At 40.9% G+C, this 19,340-nt stretch overlaps 1 protein-coding gene across 1 annotated transcript; it reads right to left on the bottom strand.

The window, feature by feature from the left end:
* Window positions 1-1,853: 1,853 nt before the first annotated feature.
* LOC114082340 (popy class I histocompatibility antigen, alpha chain E-like) lies at window positions 1,854-5,547 on the bottom strand. Its single transcript, XM_027923612.3, has 7 exons — window positions 5,322-5,547; window positions 4,772-5,041; window positions 4,208-4,483; window positions 3,264-3,539; window positions 3,023-3,136; window positions 2,404-2,449; window positions 1,854-2,243 (listed from the first exon to the last, which is right to left on the bottom strand). The coding sequence occupies exons 1-6, from the start codon at window positions 5,383-5,385 to the stop codon at window positions 2,406-2,408; spliced, it is 1,044 nt and encodes a 347-aa protein (XP_027779413.2). The 5' UTR covers window positions 5,386-5,547; the 3' UTR covers window positions 1,854-2,243; window positions 2,404-2,405.
* Between the last annotated feature and the right edge of the window lie 13,793 nt (window positions 5,548-19,340).

The raw sequence follows: 19,340 nt of genomic DNA, 5'->3' as shown, positions 1-19,340 counted from the left end.
CAACTAACAAGTTGTGTATCTACATGTATTTCTGTCTATCTGTTTAAGGAGATCCTTTAAGAAATTGTCATATGCAATTTTGGAGGCAATGACTTGAAAATATTCAAGGTAGACTAGCAGGATGGAAGCTCAGGAAGAGCTGATGTTACACTTCAGTCCAAAAACAATGATGAGAAAATACATCTTCTTTGGGGGAGGCCAATCTTTTTCTTAAGGTCTTCTATTGATTAATTGAAGCCCAACCACATTTTGAAGGGTGTCCTGCTTTACTCAAAGACTACTGACTTAAATGTGGATTTCATCTCAAAATGCCTTTACAACATCCAGACATGTTTGACAAATAACTGAGTATCGTGGCCCTAACCAATTTGACAAATAAAATTAACTATCACCAGTTCCCCCATCATCAATTTGGCACACAGAAGCATCTCCCTAAATCACAATGTACATCTAAATAAAGAGAATAACAAGTTATACTTCCACCTAATATGATAAGACTCTCTGCTTACAACTGAACTACACCCATGATGTCCTCTCCTCCTCCCCTTGATAGACATACCAAAATGCAAAACACTAAGACATACACTTAACAATGCTTAATACTATGATAAACAGTCAAAATTATTTGTTACATATAAAAGGGTGAGATTCAAGAAAATAAGTATATTTGATCAATAAATACATACCACAAACATATTTATAATAAAATAAAGAAGATATGCAAATGAAAATTACAGTCCTCTCCTCTGAAAATGGTCATGTGTTGCTGCTGGTACTCATAATTATCTTCTTCCACCTCCCATTCCGTATTCCCTTCAATTCAGCAAGTAGTTCAGCTGCCTGTGGCATTTCTCCTGCTGTGGTGATGCCAACCTTCATTCCTGAAGGGTCCTGGCCACTCTTAGTCCTGCCTGGGTTGGGCTGATGTAGTTTCCCATGGACATTAATCTCAGGGGATGTAACACTAAGAGGCACCCTAAGGGATTCCTGTATTCCAGACATTCCCTTCCTTCCCTCCCTGGGGAGCAGCTGTCCCATGTCCCCCTGGCTGCCAGGATCCATCACTCAGGCCCACCAGCTAACTCCACCCTTGGGTTCTTGACTCAAAGCAAGAAGAGCCCAACATGGCCAGTGACAGTTGTCCTTTCCAATTCAGTGAAATCATTGTTGTCTCTTAATGGAAGCATTTCTTCTATGAAACTAAGATCTCCATGTCAGCAGGGCATAAGGTCATGGGGAGAGGAAGCCCATACATTGCTAGTGAGTCACTGGGGGCCATAGTAAGAGTTGCCACACCCATACCCATTTCTTGATTCCTGAACCCATGAATCCTGGCTGTGGGGGAAACAGTGCCACATGTCAGACACTAGTTCAGAGCACGTGCAGCCTCCTGAGGAACCTGGCCCCAGCCTGCAAGGTGTCTCCATGTAGCTGCCACTGTCATGGAGTCTTCAAAGGGCTACGGCACCCCTCATCAAGCCAGCTACCTCAGGAGGAGGGAGAACAAGCATATACATAATCCTCCATAGAAACTAAGGGACAGGAAATACAAAGGATGAAGGGGGACAGCCTGATCTGGCCACAGGAAGCCATTGATGCCTAGGGTCTGACTGACAGCAAAAGGCTCTGGTGATGTCTGTGTCCCAGTGATCACAAGTCCTGGTGGGCAAGGTTCTCCCGAGTGACAAGGACAAGGGAATACAGAAGATGACCAAGCTAAAGAGGGACCACATGAAAGCCCAGCATGGCCTGAGCACTAACTGGACACAGCCCTGTCCACACTGGGCTCCTCACAGCCTTCTTCTGTCTTCAGCTGTAGCTGACTCAGGACAATGAAAACAGGTTCTAGAAGGTTCTCAGTGTTTCCATTTATTTTCTCTCTCTAATTTGGAATTTTCTCTGTTTATTAACCAATCAATCCACTGGGTCAAGATTTTGAAAAATATTTATATTCTGATTCTTATATTCAGGATGGAAGTAAGAAGTTGTGGCTCAGTGCACAGTGATGTTGAGAGAGGGATGGAGTCATCCCAGCATCACCTCTGCTAGAACAGGAAAGGTGAGTGGGCAAGGGATGGTGCAGGACAGGGGTCCTGTGCACTGGTCTCACTTCTGCACATTATGCCAATAGGAATGTGGATGGCTTAATAACCCATGACAGAAAGGGACTCCAGAGTTCTTCTAGTCACAAATGCTTGAACAAATCTTGTGTTGCTCAGTCCCACACAAGGCAGCTGTCTCTGCTACAGAAGAAAAGCGTCATGAACAAAATCAGGGCAGTTGCTCAAAGGGACAACATTCTGAAGAACCCAGAACTCACCCAAAGATCCAAGAGAATTCCCACAACCTTCTCCATTCCCCTGTATCACACCTTCTACCATTTTAAGCCCTCCAGAGTCTCACCTTTATGGGGCTAGAAAAGTATTGGAGTGATGGGCACTGTCATTGCCTGGGTCAGAAAAACAACAAGACAGAGTCAAAATCCAAAAGGTATGTGAAGAATGAATAAATTATGGAGCAGATGAGGGACCCTCCTTGTTTTCCCATCTACACTACTCCAAGGGTCTCAGGGACAACACTCTCTGAACAGTTATGGAATAGCTCTCTTCTTTTCTACCTATGAGAAGAAAACAACCTGTGTGTGCCAGGGAGGAGGCAGAGCTATGAGGGCTTGAGGAATCCCCTAGGCCTGGATCCCAGGGAAGGTTCCTGAACTGTAATTGGAAACCTTAGAAAGGATCAAGAGGCATGAGGATAGGAGATGCCCAGGCACTTAACCAATCACTCTCCTGGAGGTCTGTATCCAGCAGGGACCTACCTACCCCTTTGCCCTCTGAATGCTGGGATCAGGTCCCCATCATGACAATCATAATGGTGATCATTTTGTCCTTTATTTTCCTTGTGCTTTACAATAGAGTGAGTATCAGCAAGTGTGTATGGATGGTGCTTCCCATTAATGAGGCAGAGCTCACTTCTACCAGGGGCCTAGACCAGGTACACCCAGAACCCTTGACTTCCCTACCTGCATTCCGCCACGACCACATAACAGCCACCGCAGCTCCAGTGACCACAACTACAAAGAGAACCAGGCCAGCAACAATTCCCATGACAGGGATGATGGACACAGCAGGTGACTCTGGGAAGGGAAGGAAGGTAGGTGAGGGACCCTGACCCCTAGCTCTCAGCCCTGACCCTACTGAGAATTTTCAGAAGGGCTCCTGCTTTTCCTGCCAACAGGCTCTGTGCCTTCAACCCCTCCTTACCCCATCTCACAGTGCGGGGCTCAGGCAGCCCCTCATGTTGCACATGGCATGTGTATCTCTGCTCTTCCCCAGCAGGCACCACCACAGCTGCCCACTTCTGAAAGGTTCCATCCCCTGCAGGCCTGGTCTCCACAAGCTCCATGTTCTGAATCTGGTCCTCTCCATCCCTCTGCCAGGTCAGGGTGATCTCCTTAGGGTAGAAGCCCAAGGCCCAGCACCTCAGGGTGACATCTCCTTCAGGACTGAAGTGATAGGTCACATGTGTCTTTGGAGACTCTGAAGGGAAGAATTAGAAAAATAAGACATGTTGGGGCTGGGGCTGTAGCTCACTGGTAGAGTGCTTGCCTAACACATGGGATGCACTAGGTTCGATCCTCAGCACCACATAAAAAATAAATAAATAAAATAAAAGTATTGTGTCTATCTACAACTAAAAATATTTTTTAATAAGACATTTTACATTACCTCCCATGGCCACTGAACCAGTGCTCATGTGACCATACTAAGTACACACAGGACAATGGAAGTAAGGAAGGAAAGCAAAACCCAAGCACCAGCCTGGACTCAAGCTTCTGAGATAATCTCCTTTTCCTTGGAAAGTTGTAGAATCAGACTGACCAGGGAAAGATGCCCCAGATCTCTAAGAGGGACTTCAGGTTCTGACCTGAATGGAGGCCCAGAGACTCACAAAACCTGGAGTCACACCTCAAACAATTTGAATGTGGAGCTGAGAACAAGGCCTGAGAAAGTCACCTTGTGGTACCCAAGGCTGCTGTCAGGGTCAAAGCAATGTGCTCTTAAGTTTGTTCAGAGATCTTCTCCCTCCCCATTCCAAGAAAGACTTGATGCCTTAATTGTCTTGAGAGGAGGGAAGGTCCTCTGGTATTCTGTTAGCAATTCCATTTTTGTCCAAACTATGTCGGGCTCCCCTCATCCCCTGGTACCTGTGTGCAGCAACTTGTCCTTCCCTTTCTCCAGAAATCTGCGGAGCCACTCCAGGCACTCCTCCTGCAGGTAGGCCCTGTAGTGCTCTGCATCTCCTGAATCCTCCCATTTGCGCTGGGTGATCTGAGCAGCCTTGTCCCACGTGGTCCAAGAGCGCAGGTCCTCATTCAGGGAGATGTAATCCGCACCATCATAGGCAAACTCCTCATATCCACGAAGGAGGCTTCCATCTGGCCCAAGGTCACAGCCAGAAATCCACTGGAAGGTGTGAGAGCCTGGCCCCGCCCCGGAAGTCACACTGGCTTTGCTCCGGCTTTTACATCTGGTGCTTAACTCTGCCAGCGCAACCCAGCAGCCAGGGTGGGAGGGTGGGTGGGTCTAAGGCCTTTTCCGCCTAAAAGGAAAGTGAAACCCAGCGAATACCCGCGGGGTCTGAGTCAAGAGGCCAAGTGGTGTCTGGTGGCCTGGAAACCAGACACAGTCTCTGAGGCCGCGGTCGACCTTAGCTCCTACAAAAGAGGTGGGGGCATTTGTCCCCTGCCACCCGGTCCCGGGTCACTCACCGTCCTCGCTCTGGTTGAGGTAGCGGAGGGTGGAGCGCAGGTTCCAGCGCAACTTCTGCTGGTGGGCCTCGGCGATCTTGGTTTGCGCTTCCCAAAACGCTGGTGTCTCATACTCCATCCACTGCGCGCGCGGCTCCACCCTCGGATTCAGGGCGTCGCTGTCGAAACGCAGGAACAGCGTGTCGTCCACATAGCCCACCGAGGTGTAAAAAGCCTCTTCGCGGCCAGCTTGGAACACGGAGGTGTGGAAATAACGCAGGGAGTGGAACCCTGAGGACAGAGAGCAGCTAAGACCCAGTGCGACCTCCTCCGGACCGGGGTCCCTGGTTGATCCGGCCCGTGATGGGAAGAGGGGACGCGGGGACTCCTGAGACCAAAAGGGGGCAGAAGGACCGGGAAATTAGGTCAGGACAGGACGAGTCCGAGATGGAGGAAAAGTTCAGGCTTCACAAGGTAGAAATGCCGCTTCCCTGAATCTGCGACCCCGCCGGGCGGTCGGTCCCCTAGATCCTAACCACAGAGGCTGTTTCCCGTGGGACCCCGTACTTACTCGCCCAGGTTTGGGTCAGGGTTAGAGGCCCCAAAAGCAGCAAGAACAGGGTTCTGAACTCCATGACTCACACCCCATAGACGGGGAGAATCCGAGTTCCTGCGGGTGTATGCAGCTTTTGTTACCGGGAATCGTGGCGACGACTCTGATTGGCTTCTCTAGAAACCACTAGTGTGACAAAATAACTTTGGGCACGTCAGGAGTCACCAGGCAGAAGAACCTGAATCAGGTTGAGAGATGAGCAAGTGAAGTTCCCGGGAGGTGGGGAATCCCCAGAATTTGGCTTCCTCCCCACACCCCCTATAGCTAGGTATTTGTTAAAAATCTATAAAACATACCGAAATCTGAGAATTCTACAACTTTAAAATTCTTGGCTCAGCTTCACATCCTCACCTCCTGTTTCTACAGCCCTGCTTTCCAGACTCTCTCATTCCTCAGGCCCTGCGCCCTCACTCACCTCCCATGACTACTCTCCCACCTCTGTGAGCCATCCTGCAAATGTGAGTCAAGTTGTGCCATTTCTTCATTTAAAATGCTCCAGTGGCTCCATCTCACTCTGGACAAACCTCTAAAATGTAAGGCCCACACATAGGCTTAGGCTGTTTTAATTACAGTTGTATCCCCAGGATATAGAGCCATGCCTGGTTCAAAGGACACTAAGATAATAGGCGTTCAATGAAAGAATGACAAATCGGATTGTATTAAAGTTTAATAGCATCAATGAAATAATAAAATAAAAAATAGAAAACCAAACATTAGGAAAGATATCCTGCCCACTGAAGCCTATCTTTTTTTTTTGAGAGAGAGAGAGAGAAAGAGAAGAGAGAGAGAGAGAATTTTTTAATATTCATTTTTCAGTTTTCGTGGACACAACATCTTTATTTTATTTTATTTTTTTATGTGGTGCTGAGGATGGAACCCAGGCGAGCATGTTACCGCTTGAGCCACATCCACAACCCAAGAAGCCTATCTTTGATAGATTAACTGCACACGAAAGTTAGCTAGGGATGCACAAAACTCCCTCATCAAACAATCCCTCATCTCAAATTATGGGGGGAAAAAAATCACACCTGGAAGAGTAGTTGCCAGAAACACTGACCACAAAAAAATCAGATTCAAGTCATTTCAGCTAACGTTTATATCTTCCTTAGAACCACTGGCCTGCAATGTTAACAAAATAAAAGAGATTACATGTGAAAGAGATAAGATATATGGAGCCCACATTCCAGAAGAGGCTATTTTTCAAAACACTGAAAAATTGAGGCACCTTCTGTCTGGGTCCTACATGTCTTCCCTTCAAAAATCATATAAAAGACTCTCTCTTAGGGAAAGTAGAAGGCAAAAGCCAACCATCTTCTAACAATGCCAGCTTGTTCCTAATAATGCTCTTTCTTTCTCTATCACTCTGCCTCTTGAATCATTGACTCCATGAGGTGGCAGCAAACCAATCCATCTTGTGTAGTTACAAGCAGAGGTTGTTATCACTAGGTTCAATCCCTGGTATCAAAAATAATTTAATTAAGAAATGAAAAACAAATGTATCTCAAATTCTCAGCAATAATCATCAAAAAGCTTCAGCATCAAGAACCAAAGAAATTAAAATATATATTATTTAAACATCATAATTCAATGAGCATATTCAAATTTTTCCTCAAAGTTCTAAGCATTGGGTGCATTCAAAGTGCCCTTTAACAGTGCTAACTAGTTACCTGTGAACATACATATTATACTAATATGCATAATAGTATTTTCTTGAAACTGATTAACATAAATTTTAAAAGGCAATTAAGTTTTCAGCCCCAGGATACCAGATTCAAAGAATATCCTTCTTAGCAAAGATGTTATTTCATGCAAGCAGTGTACATGACAGTTCACAAGTTCATTTTAGTGTAGTGTTTTGTGCTTATTAATTGCACAATGAAGCCTTGGTATTGGTTTCCTGTTTCCGTCTAACAAATTACCACAGAGTAGCTTCAAATTTTACTTGCTCACAAATAAAAGCAAATTTTTATTTGCTTACAAATAAAAGCAAATTTTATGTGCTCAAAATTTATTTGCTCACAGTTCACAAGGTGAAAAGCCCAGGCATGTTCAGGATTTCATCAGGCTGTGATGGGGTCCTCCACAGAGCTCATAGCTGTTGGCAGCTGTTGGCAGAATTCTGTTACTTGCACTTTTAGAGATCAGTGCTCCATTTCCTGCCCCAGCTACTGTGGTACCCAGCATTCCTTGCCACATGGCCACTCCATTCTCAAACCCTCCCTTCTCATTGGGAAGCCTCCCTCACTCATGGAATCTCCTTGCTCTACACAAAGCCAGTCCAATGAAGGGCTGCTCTGATTAAGGAAGGATCACCAGGTTACTCACTGTATCTTAAATTTAACTAATTTCAAACTTAAGTATGTCTGTAAAATCCTTCTCAGTACTACCTAGATGCCTGTTTGAATAACTGGGAAATATTGAATAAGCCTAAAAGTGCACATAATCCCCAACCCCAAAAAAGACTCAATTCTCCCAAGTTTCTGCTCTTGCCTGCTCTAGCTCTTAAAGATTACTGACCACACAAGTCTTTTATAGATTAACCACACACTAAAGTTAGCTAGAGATGCACAAATCTCCCTTACCAAATACTCCCTAGTCCCAAGTTGTGAGAGAAATTCACACGTGGAAGAGTACAGAAACAGTGATCACAACAAAAATCAGATACAAGTCATTTCAATATTTTCCTTTGCTCCTTTTAGGTCCTTTAGATCCACTGGACTGCAACTCTCATCAACCTACAAGAAAGAGGTAAGATGTATACAGCCCACATTCCAGAAGAGGCTATTTTTCAAAACACTGAAAAACTGAGGCACCTCTCTATCTGGGCCCTGCACATCTTCCCTTGAAAAAATCATATAAAAGATTCTTAAGGAAAAGGGTAAGATGGTCATTGAAGGCAAAAAGCCAGCTTGTTCCTAGTAACACCCTTTCTTTCTCTGTCACTCTGCCTCTTGGATCATTGATTCCACAAGGTAGCAGTGAACTAAACCTCCTTGTGCACTTACAAGAAGAGGTTATTATCATAGGGCATCTTAGATTCTGCCTAGCATGGCCTGGGGCTTCATTTTGTGTTGAACTGGATCACAGTCAGAAATCAAGATTCAAATAAGTAGATTGTTCTGAATGTTAATAAAATATTTTGTTTCTACTTAGTCATGGAACTTCTCCTTCACTCTTAAAACTAAATGGCAATGTGTATAATATCTCAAGCTAATTTAGGACAAACTCAAGTGCAATCGAAATATAAATCTAATTAAAGTACATTATGAAGATGATGGAATGTGATGTCCCCCTTTTTGTGTCCCCAGCAACAATAGTTTGGCAGCCAACTACAGAAAAAAAAGCCTTTGCAGGAGCTTTGGGATCCATACAGGGTGTTATAACACTCTGGTGAGTCCTAAGACAGAGAGAGACCATTTGAGAGAGTAGACCCATGCCATGGTGAGACTGGCTGATCATGGTCCCAGCTAGAGACTCAGAAAGTTGGCCTTAGTCTTGCCACCAGCACCATCCACCAAGAGATTATATCAAAATAAGAAGTTTCTGCACAGCAAATGTAACAAACAGAGTGAACACACAGAATACAGGATGGGGGGAAATTGCAAACTATTCACTTAACAAGGGATTAATATCCAGAATATATAAGGAACTCAAAAATCTCAACAGTAACACAAAAAATCCAGTTTAAAAATGGGCAAATGAATCTAGTAGACATTCTCAAAATAAGAAATTAAAATAGCCAGAAATCATATTTTAAAATGCCAAACATCACAGACCACCAGGCAAATGCAAATGAAAATTACAATGAGATCTCTTCTCAATGCATTCTGAATGCCTGTTGTTTAAAAAAAAAAAAAAAAAAAAAAAAAACATAATAAATCTATCAAGGAGGCAAAGAGACTTTCCTATTCTTCCAGATGGGAACATAAATTTGTATAGCCTTTGTAAAGAACAGTAAATACTGAGTTTACTCAAAAAGTTAAAAAGATGGGGCTTGGATTGTGGCTCAGTGGTAGAGCACTTGCCTGCCATGTGTGAGACACTGGGTTCAATTCTCAGCACTGCATATAAAATAAAATAAATAAAATAAAGGTCCATCAACAACTAAAAAAAATAAAAATGAATTTCTAAAAATGTTTTTTTTGTAGTTGCAGATGGACAGAATGCCTTTTTTTATTTTTTTTTTAATATTTATTTTTCAGTTGTCATTGTCATTCATTTTAGTTATTTATTTTTATGTGGTGCTGAGGATCAAACCCAGAGCCTTGCACGTGCTAGACAAGTGCTCTACCGCTGAGCCACAACCCCAGCCAGCCTCTTTGGTTTATTTTTATATGGTGCTGAGGATTTACCCAGTGCCTCACACATGCTAGGCAAGTGCTCTGTCACTGAGCTATAGCCTCAGCCCAATAAAAATAATTTTTTTCAATAAAAAAAATAATTTTAAAAAACTGAAAAGAAGTCTATTGTATGATCTATCTGTGCCACTTTGAGGTGTATATCCAAAGGAAATGAAATCAGCATATCAAAGAAATACTTTCATTCTCATGGTTCATTGCAACACTATTCACATTAGCCAAGATATGGATCAACCAAAATTCAAAAGATGAATGGATAAAGTAAATGTGATACATGTTGGAATATTTTTGAGTCACAAAACAAGAAGAAATCCTGTCATTTGTGACAACATGGATGTAACTGGTGGAGATTATGTTAAGTGAAATAAACCAGGCACAGGTAGGCAGATACCACCTGTTTTCTCTCATCTGTTGAAAGTTTAAAAAGTTGATCTCCAAGTAGAATAGTGGTTATTAAAGGCTAGGAAAGGTAAAGAGGTTGCCAGAATAGGGGGAGTTTGGATAATAGGCACCAGGATACAGTAACATTGGTGGAATAAGTTCTATTTTCTACAGCACAATAAGGTGATTATAGTTTACAACACCTATTATATATTTTATGAAGGACTAGAACAGAGGAGCTCAAAGTCTCCAAACATAAAGAAATGATAAGGAGATGGAAATGCTAGTTGCCATGATTTGAACTGGATATGTATATATACATATATTAAAATATTAAACTGCAACCAATAAATTGGCAAAAGTTTTACCTATTAATGGCAAAAATTAAATTAAAAAATTAACAAGCAAACAGTGATGAAGGATCAGAAGAAAAGGGGCTAACCCTGTCTCCATTTATGGATGATATGATTGCACCCTGAAATTCACAAGAGAAATGTTGGGAAGCTACTCCATGTAAAAGGAGCACTCAGCAAATTAGTAGGATATAAATTACTCAACAGTAGTTTATTCATTTAAACAGTAGCAGGTTAAGTGTGTGTGTGTGTGTGTGTGTGTGTGTGTGAGAGAGAGAGAGAGAGAGAGAGAAACCAAGAGTCTCCCACTATACCACTGAGCTACATCCCCAGACCACAAGTTAAAATTTTTGAAAAGATGACTTCATATATAATAGGAACAATAAAAAGATTTTTCAAGTGAAATACAACTAAATAAGAAGTATTCAAATCCTATATAAAGAAAACTTCAGAGCACATATTTTACAAATTACAAAATTAAAAAACTATATCTGAACAAGTGGAGGGATATTCTTGGATAAGAAGACAAATACAAAGCTGTAATAGACTGCATTTACAAATGTAACCCACCCTGATAAAATGTCAACAAGTTCTTATCTCTCAAGCTGGACATATTCATTATAAAATTCACATGCGAAAATAAATGCCCAATAATCTGGAAAACCTTGAAAATGAAGAACAAAGAGAGGAAGGGTAGGTAACTAGCCATACTAAAAATTTAAAGATTTTTTTTTCTTTTTTGGTACTGGGGATTGAACCCAGGGACGTTACCACTGAGCTACATCTCAAGCCCTTTTTGTTTTTTATTTTGAGACAGGGTTTCACTAAATTGCCTACAGCCTGGCTAAATTACTAAGCCTGGCCTGGAACTTGTGATCCTGCCTCAGGCTCTGGAGTCACTGAGATTACAAGTGTGCACCACCACACCCAGTCAAGTCACCATTTCTCTTTAACATTGTATTGTGGACCCAAAAGCAACAACATAAACCAACAAATGGAGATTACCATGAGAAATATTCACAGACAACATGATTGTATGTGCAGAAAAATCTAACAAACTCTATGAATACACTACTAAAAATAACAAGTGTCGATGCAAACAAAAAGTAATATTTCCACATGTTATAAACAAAGAGGAAGAACTGACATTCTTTCAACAATATTATCTACAATACTAGAAAGAAACATAAAAGTGTAGAAATAACTTATAAAAAAGATACATAGAATCTCTAAATTCAAAATTAGACAATATTGCTATCAATTAAATGATATTATTCCATATTTGTGGATTAGAAGACTCATTACTTCTAAACTACCATTTGTCCACAAAATGATTTACAAAATTTTGCAATTCCAATGAAAATCTCAACCTATGCTATCAGGACATTGATATGCCCTTCATAAAATGTACTTGGGAAATCTGAAGGACCAGCTACCATGGAAAGGAATAAAATTGGAGAACCTGAACTACTAGATAGCAAGTGTTACTCTAAAGCCACAGTAATTATAAGAGTGCAATATTGTTCAAGGATTGACAAATAGGTTGATAAAAGTAAATTCTACTCTTTGCTTTTAAGAGTATTACAGTTTCAGTGTTTACTTTAGAGTCTTCAATCCATTTTGAGTTAATATTTGTATATGCTGTAGTTTCAACTTTATTTTTTTTTTTATTTTTTGCTTTTGTTTTTGATGTTTTTTGTTCTGTTTTGTAGTGCTAGGTATTGAAGACAGGGGTGAGCTCTACCAGTGAACTTCATTCCCAGCCCTTTTTAATTTTTATTCATGGACAGGGTCTTACTAAACTGCTGAGGCTGGCCTCAAACTTGCAATCCTCCTGCATCAGCCTCCTGAACAGCTGAGATCATAGGTATACAACACCACACTCAGCTCAACTTCATTCTTTTTTTTTAAGAGAAAGAAGAGAGAGAGAATTTTTCAATATTTATTTTTCAGTTTTTGGTGGACACAACATCTTTATTTTATTTATATGTGGTGCTGAGGATCGAACCCAACGCCTCGCGCATGCCAGCCAAGCGCGTTACCGCTTGAGCCACATCCCCAGCCCTCAACCTCATTCTTTAGGGGACATCCAGTTCTCCCAGTATCATTTGCTGAAGAGTTTATTCTTCCCCTCACTGAATGGTCTTGACACCTTGACCAATGTTATTTTTTTTTTTTTTTGAAAAATAAGTGACAGCAGAATACATTACATGCCCATGAAAAACTGTCTAGTGTCTTTTTAGTTCAGTCCAAATGACTCACTTTAGAATTTCTTGTAAGTTAGGTGAATTAGCAATAAATTCTATCCATTTTTAATGATGGAGAATGTCTGTTAGGTGCAGGACAGGCTGAGTAAGTTGTCTGCAGGGCATGCCAAACAAAGTTAGCTGCAGGATGACCTGGCCACTCAAACCCTCTGTCTGGTTATTTATCACCTATTTGCTTCAAGCCCAAACACCCAAGCCCCCACTCAAGGCTGAACACTCAACCCCCCCTGCTCAAGGCCCAACACTTAACTCCCCTTGTGCCAACAAGGCAGCTTGCAGACCCAGAGACCTCATTAGATTTGGGTTATAAAAACTCCCTCCTGCCAGGCCCCTGTCTCTTGCTTTCTCTTTCTCTCTCTTGCTCTCTCTCTTGCTCTCTCTCTTGCTTTCTCTTTCTCTCTCTTGCTCTCTCTCTCTCTCTCTCTCTCTCTCTCTCTCTCTCTCCTCTTTCTCTCTTTTCGCCTCTGTTGCACTGCTGCAATAAAGATCTCTTGGTTGCTCTGAGTGTTGTGGTCACTTTCCTTTCAATGTCTTAATTTCTCTTTTACTTATTTTAATTTTCTCATTGTAATAAAATAAACATAACATAAAATCTATCATCTTAACAAGTATGTAAATACAAAGCTCAGTAATATGTTAAGTACATTCATATTGTTGGGCAACAAATCTCCAGATCTCTTTTCATCCTGTAAATCTAAAAATGTGTATTTTCATTTTTGAAGGATAATTTATTGGGTAATAGAATTTGTGGGTGACAGCTTTATTCTTCAGCACTTCATCATCCCATTTCCTTCTGCTTCTGTGGTTGCTGATGAGAAACTGGCTGTTAATCTTCATGAGGACTCCTTGTATGGGATGAACTTTTTCTCACTTGCTGGTAACAATGTTTTCTCTGTCTTTCAACAGTTGGATGGTCTTGTCTCTTAGTGAGGATCTCTTGGAATTTATCATCTTTGGAGTTCATTGAGTTTCTTGAGTAAGTAGCTTAATGTCTCTTATCAAATTGGTGGTTTTAAACCTGTTATTACTTTAAATACTCTTACTGCCTCTTCTCATCTCTCCTCTCCTTTGGAGTTGCCTGTTAAACACGTGTTAGTGCACTTGATGGTGTCCAGAGCTTTCATAGGTCCTACCCATTTGCCTCCATTCCTTTTCCTTTCTGCTCCTCAGTCTGGATGATTTTCATTGACCTACTGTCAATTTGATGATTCTTCGTGCCTACAAACTTGGCATATATTGGTTGAATTGGTGGTATCGTGTAAGTTCCTGAGACTCCATTCAATTTCCTTTATAAATTTTTTCTGTTTTGACATTCAAACTTGATAATTTCAAATGAATCACCTATGGATTTGCTGATTCTTTCTTCTGCCTGTTCCTGTTTGCTGTTGAACCCCTCAAGTGAATCTTATATTTCAGATACTATACATTTCTACTCCATTAACTGCTGTCTAGCTTCTTATTATCATTTCCATCTCTTCATCCATAATTCTACTTAGCAGTTTGTTGTCTTAGTCTGTTTTGCACTGCTATAACAGAATAAATACCACACACTGAATTATTTTTTATTTTAGATTGAATAATTTATAATAACCATAAATTTATTGACTCTGCAAAGTCTAATATCAAGGCACTGTCAAGTTTTGTGATTTTTTATTCCAAGATAGCACCTTGAACAGTGTCCTGTGACTGGGAGCCATGCTTCATCCTCACATGGGAGGAAGCAGAAGGGCAGGAGAGAAAGGACCTCTCCTTCAGCCTCAAACCCCATCTATAAGGTCCCTAATAATGAGCATTCTACCCTCATGCATCACCTCTGTTTCTTGTTGGTTCCTTTGGGTTTGTTTGTTTGGGTTCACACAGTTTATTCAGAAGTTTAAAAATTAAAATGTGGGCATTTCCCCCTAAAACAAACCACCCCCTATGACTCCCAGAACACAGATGATACCCCCTCGCAAAACACACGTGAGTCAACTGTTTTTTAAAAAATATTTATTTATTTTTTAGTTGTAGTTGGACACAGTATCTTTATTTTATTTATCTATGTGGTGCTGAGGATCGAACCCAGGGCCCTGCATGTGCTAGGCGAGCGCTCTACCGCTGAGCCACAGTCCCAGCCCCCCTCAACTGTTTGATAATACATAGAAACTACAAAGTTACACAAAATAATTTTATTTACATCCTTTCACTAACAGGCTATGAATGAAAGATTAAGGGATAAACATGCTACCTTCATCCAGATTAAGACTTCTCTAACATTCTTTTTTATCATCAACTAAGATATTAAAATCCAAGCAGTTTCACTTATGACTGTACCTCTAATCTCATACTCTTCTCTTCTGAATGTCTAAGCTGGGGCATAGTTCCCTTTCAAAGCTGACCTTCTCAACCTTGAGACTGAAGAAAGCAGTCTCCCAGCTGGAGCATGGCCATGATGCTTTACAACAGGCAAAGTCACCATGCAGCTGCAAATGATGCTTCAACAGTTATCAAAATTTAAAAACAGTTGGGCACAGTGAAGCACACCTGTAATCCCAGTGGCTAAGGACGCTGAGGAAGGAGGATCCCGAGTTTAAAGCCAGCCTCAGCAAAAGCAAGACACTAAGCAACTCAGTGAGACCTATCTCTAAATAAAAATACAAAATAAGGCTGAGGATGTGGCTCAGTGGTCAACTGCCCTGAGTTCAAACCCCAGTGCCAAAAATAAATAAATCTTAAAACCAAAATGAGCAATGCATTAATATGGAACTTCCACATTTTTGGATGCAGCAAAAGTCCTCTGAAGGTGGCAGAACTGTGACAGAAAAGGCACTTTGTGCTAAATTTCAAAGGATCGCTTGTGAGAGAATGCCACAGAAGAGAAGACCAGTCAGTCCAAGCTGCAGGTGACCTTTTAGGGTGGGGGAAGTATGCCCCAGAAAGGCATCAACAAAGGAAAAATTTGTAATCATGATTTGGAAAAATGGCTGCTTAAAGTTGGCAGAGGGAAACACCAAGAGAGAAGACAAAATGATTGCACCAGGGATCAAGGAGTGAACTTCACAGGGATTTATCAGCCAGCTATGCACTTTCTATTGAGCTGGAATCTTCACCACTTCCAAGGAGGTTCTGCACACTTCACAAGAGAGGAACCCTAGCCAGCGCTTTCCTTGCTGTGATCCCAGAATACACTGAGTTCCGGCTGGCAGCACTTACAGGTATGGCTAGTTCATAGCAGCATCCATCTTAGGGATTTCCTGATACAGCCTGAAGACAATGTGAGGGTTTCCACCTGATCCAGAACTCCTTGGCAATGCCCAGTGGCTTTGGGGGCCTTCTAAGAGCAACAACAGATCAAGCTAGCTATTGTTCTCCCATCAACACTCAGAAGATCAGCATGAATCTTTAGATGGATGGGAAAAGGGAGATAAATCAGTGATCTGAAGGTCTTTATCTTAGTACCATCAAGTGCACCATGAATGGACCCTATGAAAAGCCACTCGTTCAAGGCTGAAGTATAGGGAGAAACTACCATCGCTGTCCAGTGGGATGGTGGGTCATTTCCCTCAGTCAGAATGTTGGCTGCTGAGACTGTCATTATTGCTTTATTTTCTTGGTACTATAGAACTTTTACTGTAAAGAAAAAAAGAAATATTTGGTGGGCAGAGAAGTGTGTCACCATATATCAGGAATTGGCTGATATTTAGGGAATGTACATTAGAATCTCAATAATGTTGAATGATGGCTGCTTTCCCCTTTATTCTGATGAATTTGGGGAAATAGTAATTATTTTTTAAAAATATTTATTTCTTAGTTGTACACAATACAACTTAAACACATATCCAATTGGCTCATGATACTTCTCAAGAAGTCTTATAGCCAACATAGTAAAAATGGCTGTCACTGTTCTTTCAGATTTCAGATGCATTATGGAAGAAAATCCACTTACTATCACATTTCAGGAAACTTGACTATGACATATTGATGGCTTCTATAAACTTCATGAAAGTTCTTTCAAAAAAGTGTAAGAGGAAAACTCTGATGTTGTACAAAGAACTCTGCTCCACTCAGGATTCCATGACTAGGGTTCTATTTTGCTGCTTCCATGTAGGAAGGTATCACCACCCTCCCCCCCTTGCAATCAGGCCCTTTAAAGGCTTATAGGTATAATTGATGAAGATCCAGTCTTTGTTCTTGTAGTCTGTCTGCAGGTGATTACTTGTGGCCACTGTTAGCATAAGCTGTGGAGACCACACCAACACTAATCAAGTTTGAGGGAGGCAGAGAGGGCAACAAAGAGAAGCTCAGGGAGCCATCATATCAAATCACACAACCATATTTCTTAGAGAACAAATCTATATACCTCCTCTGATATTAGGAAACTGTACCAGGACTGTGGCACTCAGAGCTGGTGGGAGGGAGGAGGTAAGTAAAAATGCTTTCTTACCAAATTTAGGAGCTTCTTCATGCATTAAGCACTCTCTTAATTGTTGTAAGATTTTTTATTAGTCTCAAAGTTCATAAGTTAATAGCTGCTTTAGTGGATGAATGAGTTGTTGGAGTACTCTACAACACTATTCTTGGTGAAGTCAAGAAATATTAAGTTACTGGATACAGTAGCACACACCTGTAATTTCAGTAGCATGGGAGGTTAAAGCACGAGGACCTCAAGTTCAAAGCCAGCATCAGCAATTTAACAAGGCCCTAAGCAACTTAGCAAATACCTGCCTCAAAACATAAAAAAGAACTGGGGATGTGGTTCAGTGGTTAAGCACCCCTGGGTTCAATCCCAAGTTACAAAAAAAAAAGAAAGAAAGAAAAGAAAAGAAGATAGAAAAGAAAAAAATTCTCTTTTAAAGAGATTTTTAAATAATAAGAAAATCTTATGTATCTAACCACATACCTTTCCATTTAGTATGATTTTCTTTTGATCTGAAGGACATACATTATGAATTCTTTCACCCTCATTATGAATTCTTTCACCTTGAAATAGCTTCATTTGTGAAAGATACTTTTGCTGGGAAAGAATTCTAAATTTACAGCATTTTCCTTTCAGTCCTTCAAACACGTTGCTGATCAGTGTTCTCATTTGCTTTGTCTCCAATACAAAAGCTGCTGTCGTCTTTATGATTTTTCCCATGAAGTATTTTCTTCTTCCTCTGCTGCTTTTCACATTCTTTTCTCTGGTGAACAAATACAGGTTATTTCAGCCCTCAATAAAATTTAGCAAAAAGTCTTTGGGAGAACTGGCTGGTGGGTTTTTTGTTTGTTGGTTGATTTTTCATAAATTATTAAAAGCAGATGTTTGTCTCTCACTTAATTGATTCTCATGTAAATTTTCTTAGAATATTTTTGACCTGGGAAATTTTGTAATTAACTTTATATGTCAACTTGGCTGGGCCATAGTGCCCAGATATTTGTTAAAACATTGTACTGGATGTTTACCAGAGGGTGTTTTATGGATGAGATTAACAATTAATTTGTAGTTTGAGTAAAGCAGAATGCTCTCCTCATTATTACTGGATTTCATTCAATAGTTCAAACCTTGACTAGAACAGAACACCTGAACAACAGTGTCTGGAGAGCTTCCATATTGCTGATCCACGTGCTGTGAGGGTGATGTACCCCAAATTCATAGGACCAAAGGCTTCTGCACTTGGACCACTTCTAGATCTTATCTGTATACCTCTACCTCTGGCTGCTTGTTTGTGCCCTTTATAAACTATAATAATAAACGGCCTTTACCTCGGTTCTGTTAGGTTTTCTATGAAATTATCAACACTTAGGAAAGAGGCTACAGAAACCTCCAACATTGTACCAGGTAAAAGAGAAGTGTAGGTAACCTAGGGTCTCCGTGCTTGCTCTGGCATGTTAAATGAGGGAAGCCTTGTGGGAAGAGCCCTTGAACTTTTAGAATGTGACATTAACATAAGGTAGTCTTAGGATTCAATAGCAGAACTCCCAGTTGCTGGTGGAGAATCACATACTTGGATGGATAGAGGGAAAAAATTCCCTTGCCATCTCTCAAAGACAAATTCCAGAACAAAAGATGAGCAAAATATGAGGATTTACTTCATGTCCTGAGATCTGCTAAAAACAATGCTACCAGCTAGTCATGGTCCAGACTGACTGTAGCACCATATCTAAACTGGAAGATTCAGGTTTTTTTTAAGGCCTTGAAGCACTCAACACAAAAAACTGATAGATGTTAGAGGTTCTCTCCCTAGAAACATTTTCATGCACAAGAAAATACAAATATTCCTAGAAAACATCAGTTTACATGCAGATTCTCTGAAGAGTACAGACTTGGCTGTTTTAACACTACTAATAAGAGACAAAGGCTAGGAGGTGTTTTTAGTGACCATTCACCATCCCACAAAGACACTTCAATTGTCTCAAGTATAAGCTGATTTAGACCAAAACTGGATCTAGTAACACATTTTTAAGGGAATGTATGAGAAGATGTCATTCATTAGTTACTTATTCATCATCCAAACCTGAGAATCTACAAACAACACATGAAGTTCTAGTCCCTGATCACTGTTCCAAAAATTAGAATGTTCCTTTCTTTCTCCATTCCTCAGCCCTGTCACTAAAATCTCTTCCTAAGTTAGGGTAATTCCACACTTTTGTCTTGTTAAG

This window comes from Marmota flaviventris, chromosome 6 (genome assembly GCF_047511675.1).
Source record: "Marmota flaviventris isolate mMarFla1 chromosome 6, mMarFla1.hap1, whole genome shotgun sequence".
NCBI lineage: Eukaryota > Metazoa > Chordata > Mammalia > Rodentia > Sciuridae > Marmota > Marmota flaviventris.
Note: the sequence above shows the minus strand (reverse complement) of the source record. Positions and strands in the feature narration are given on the sequence as shown.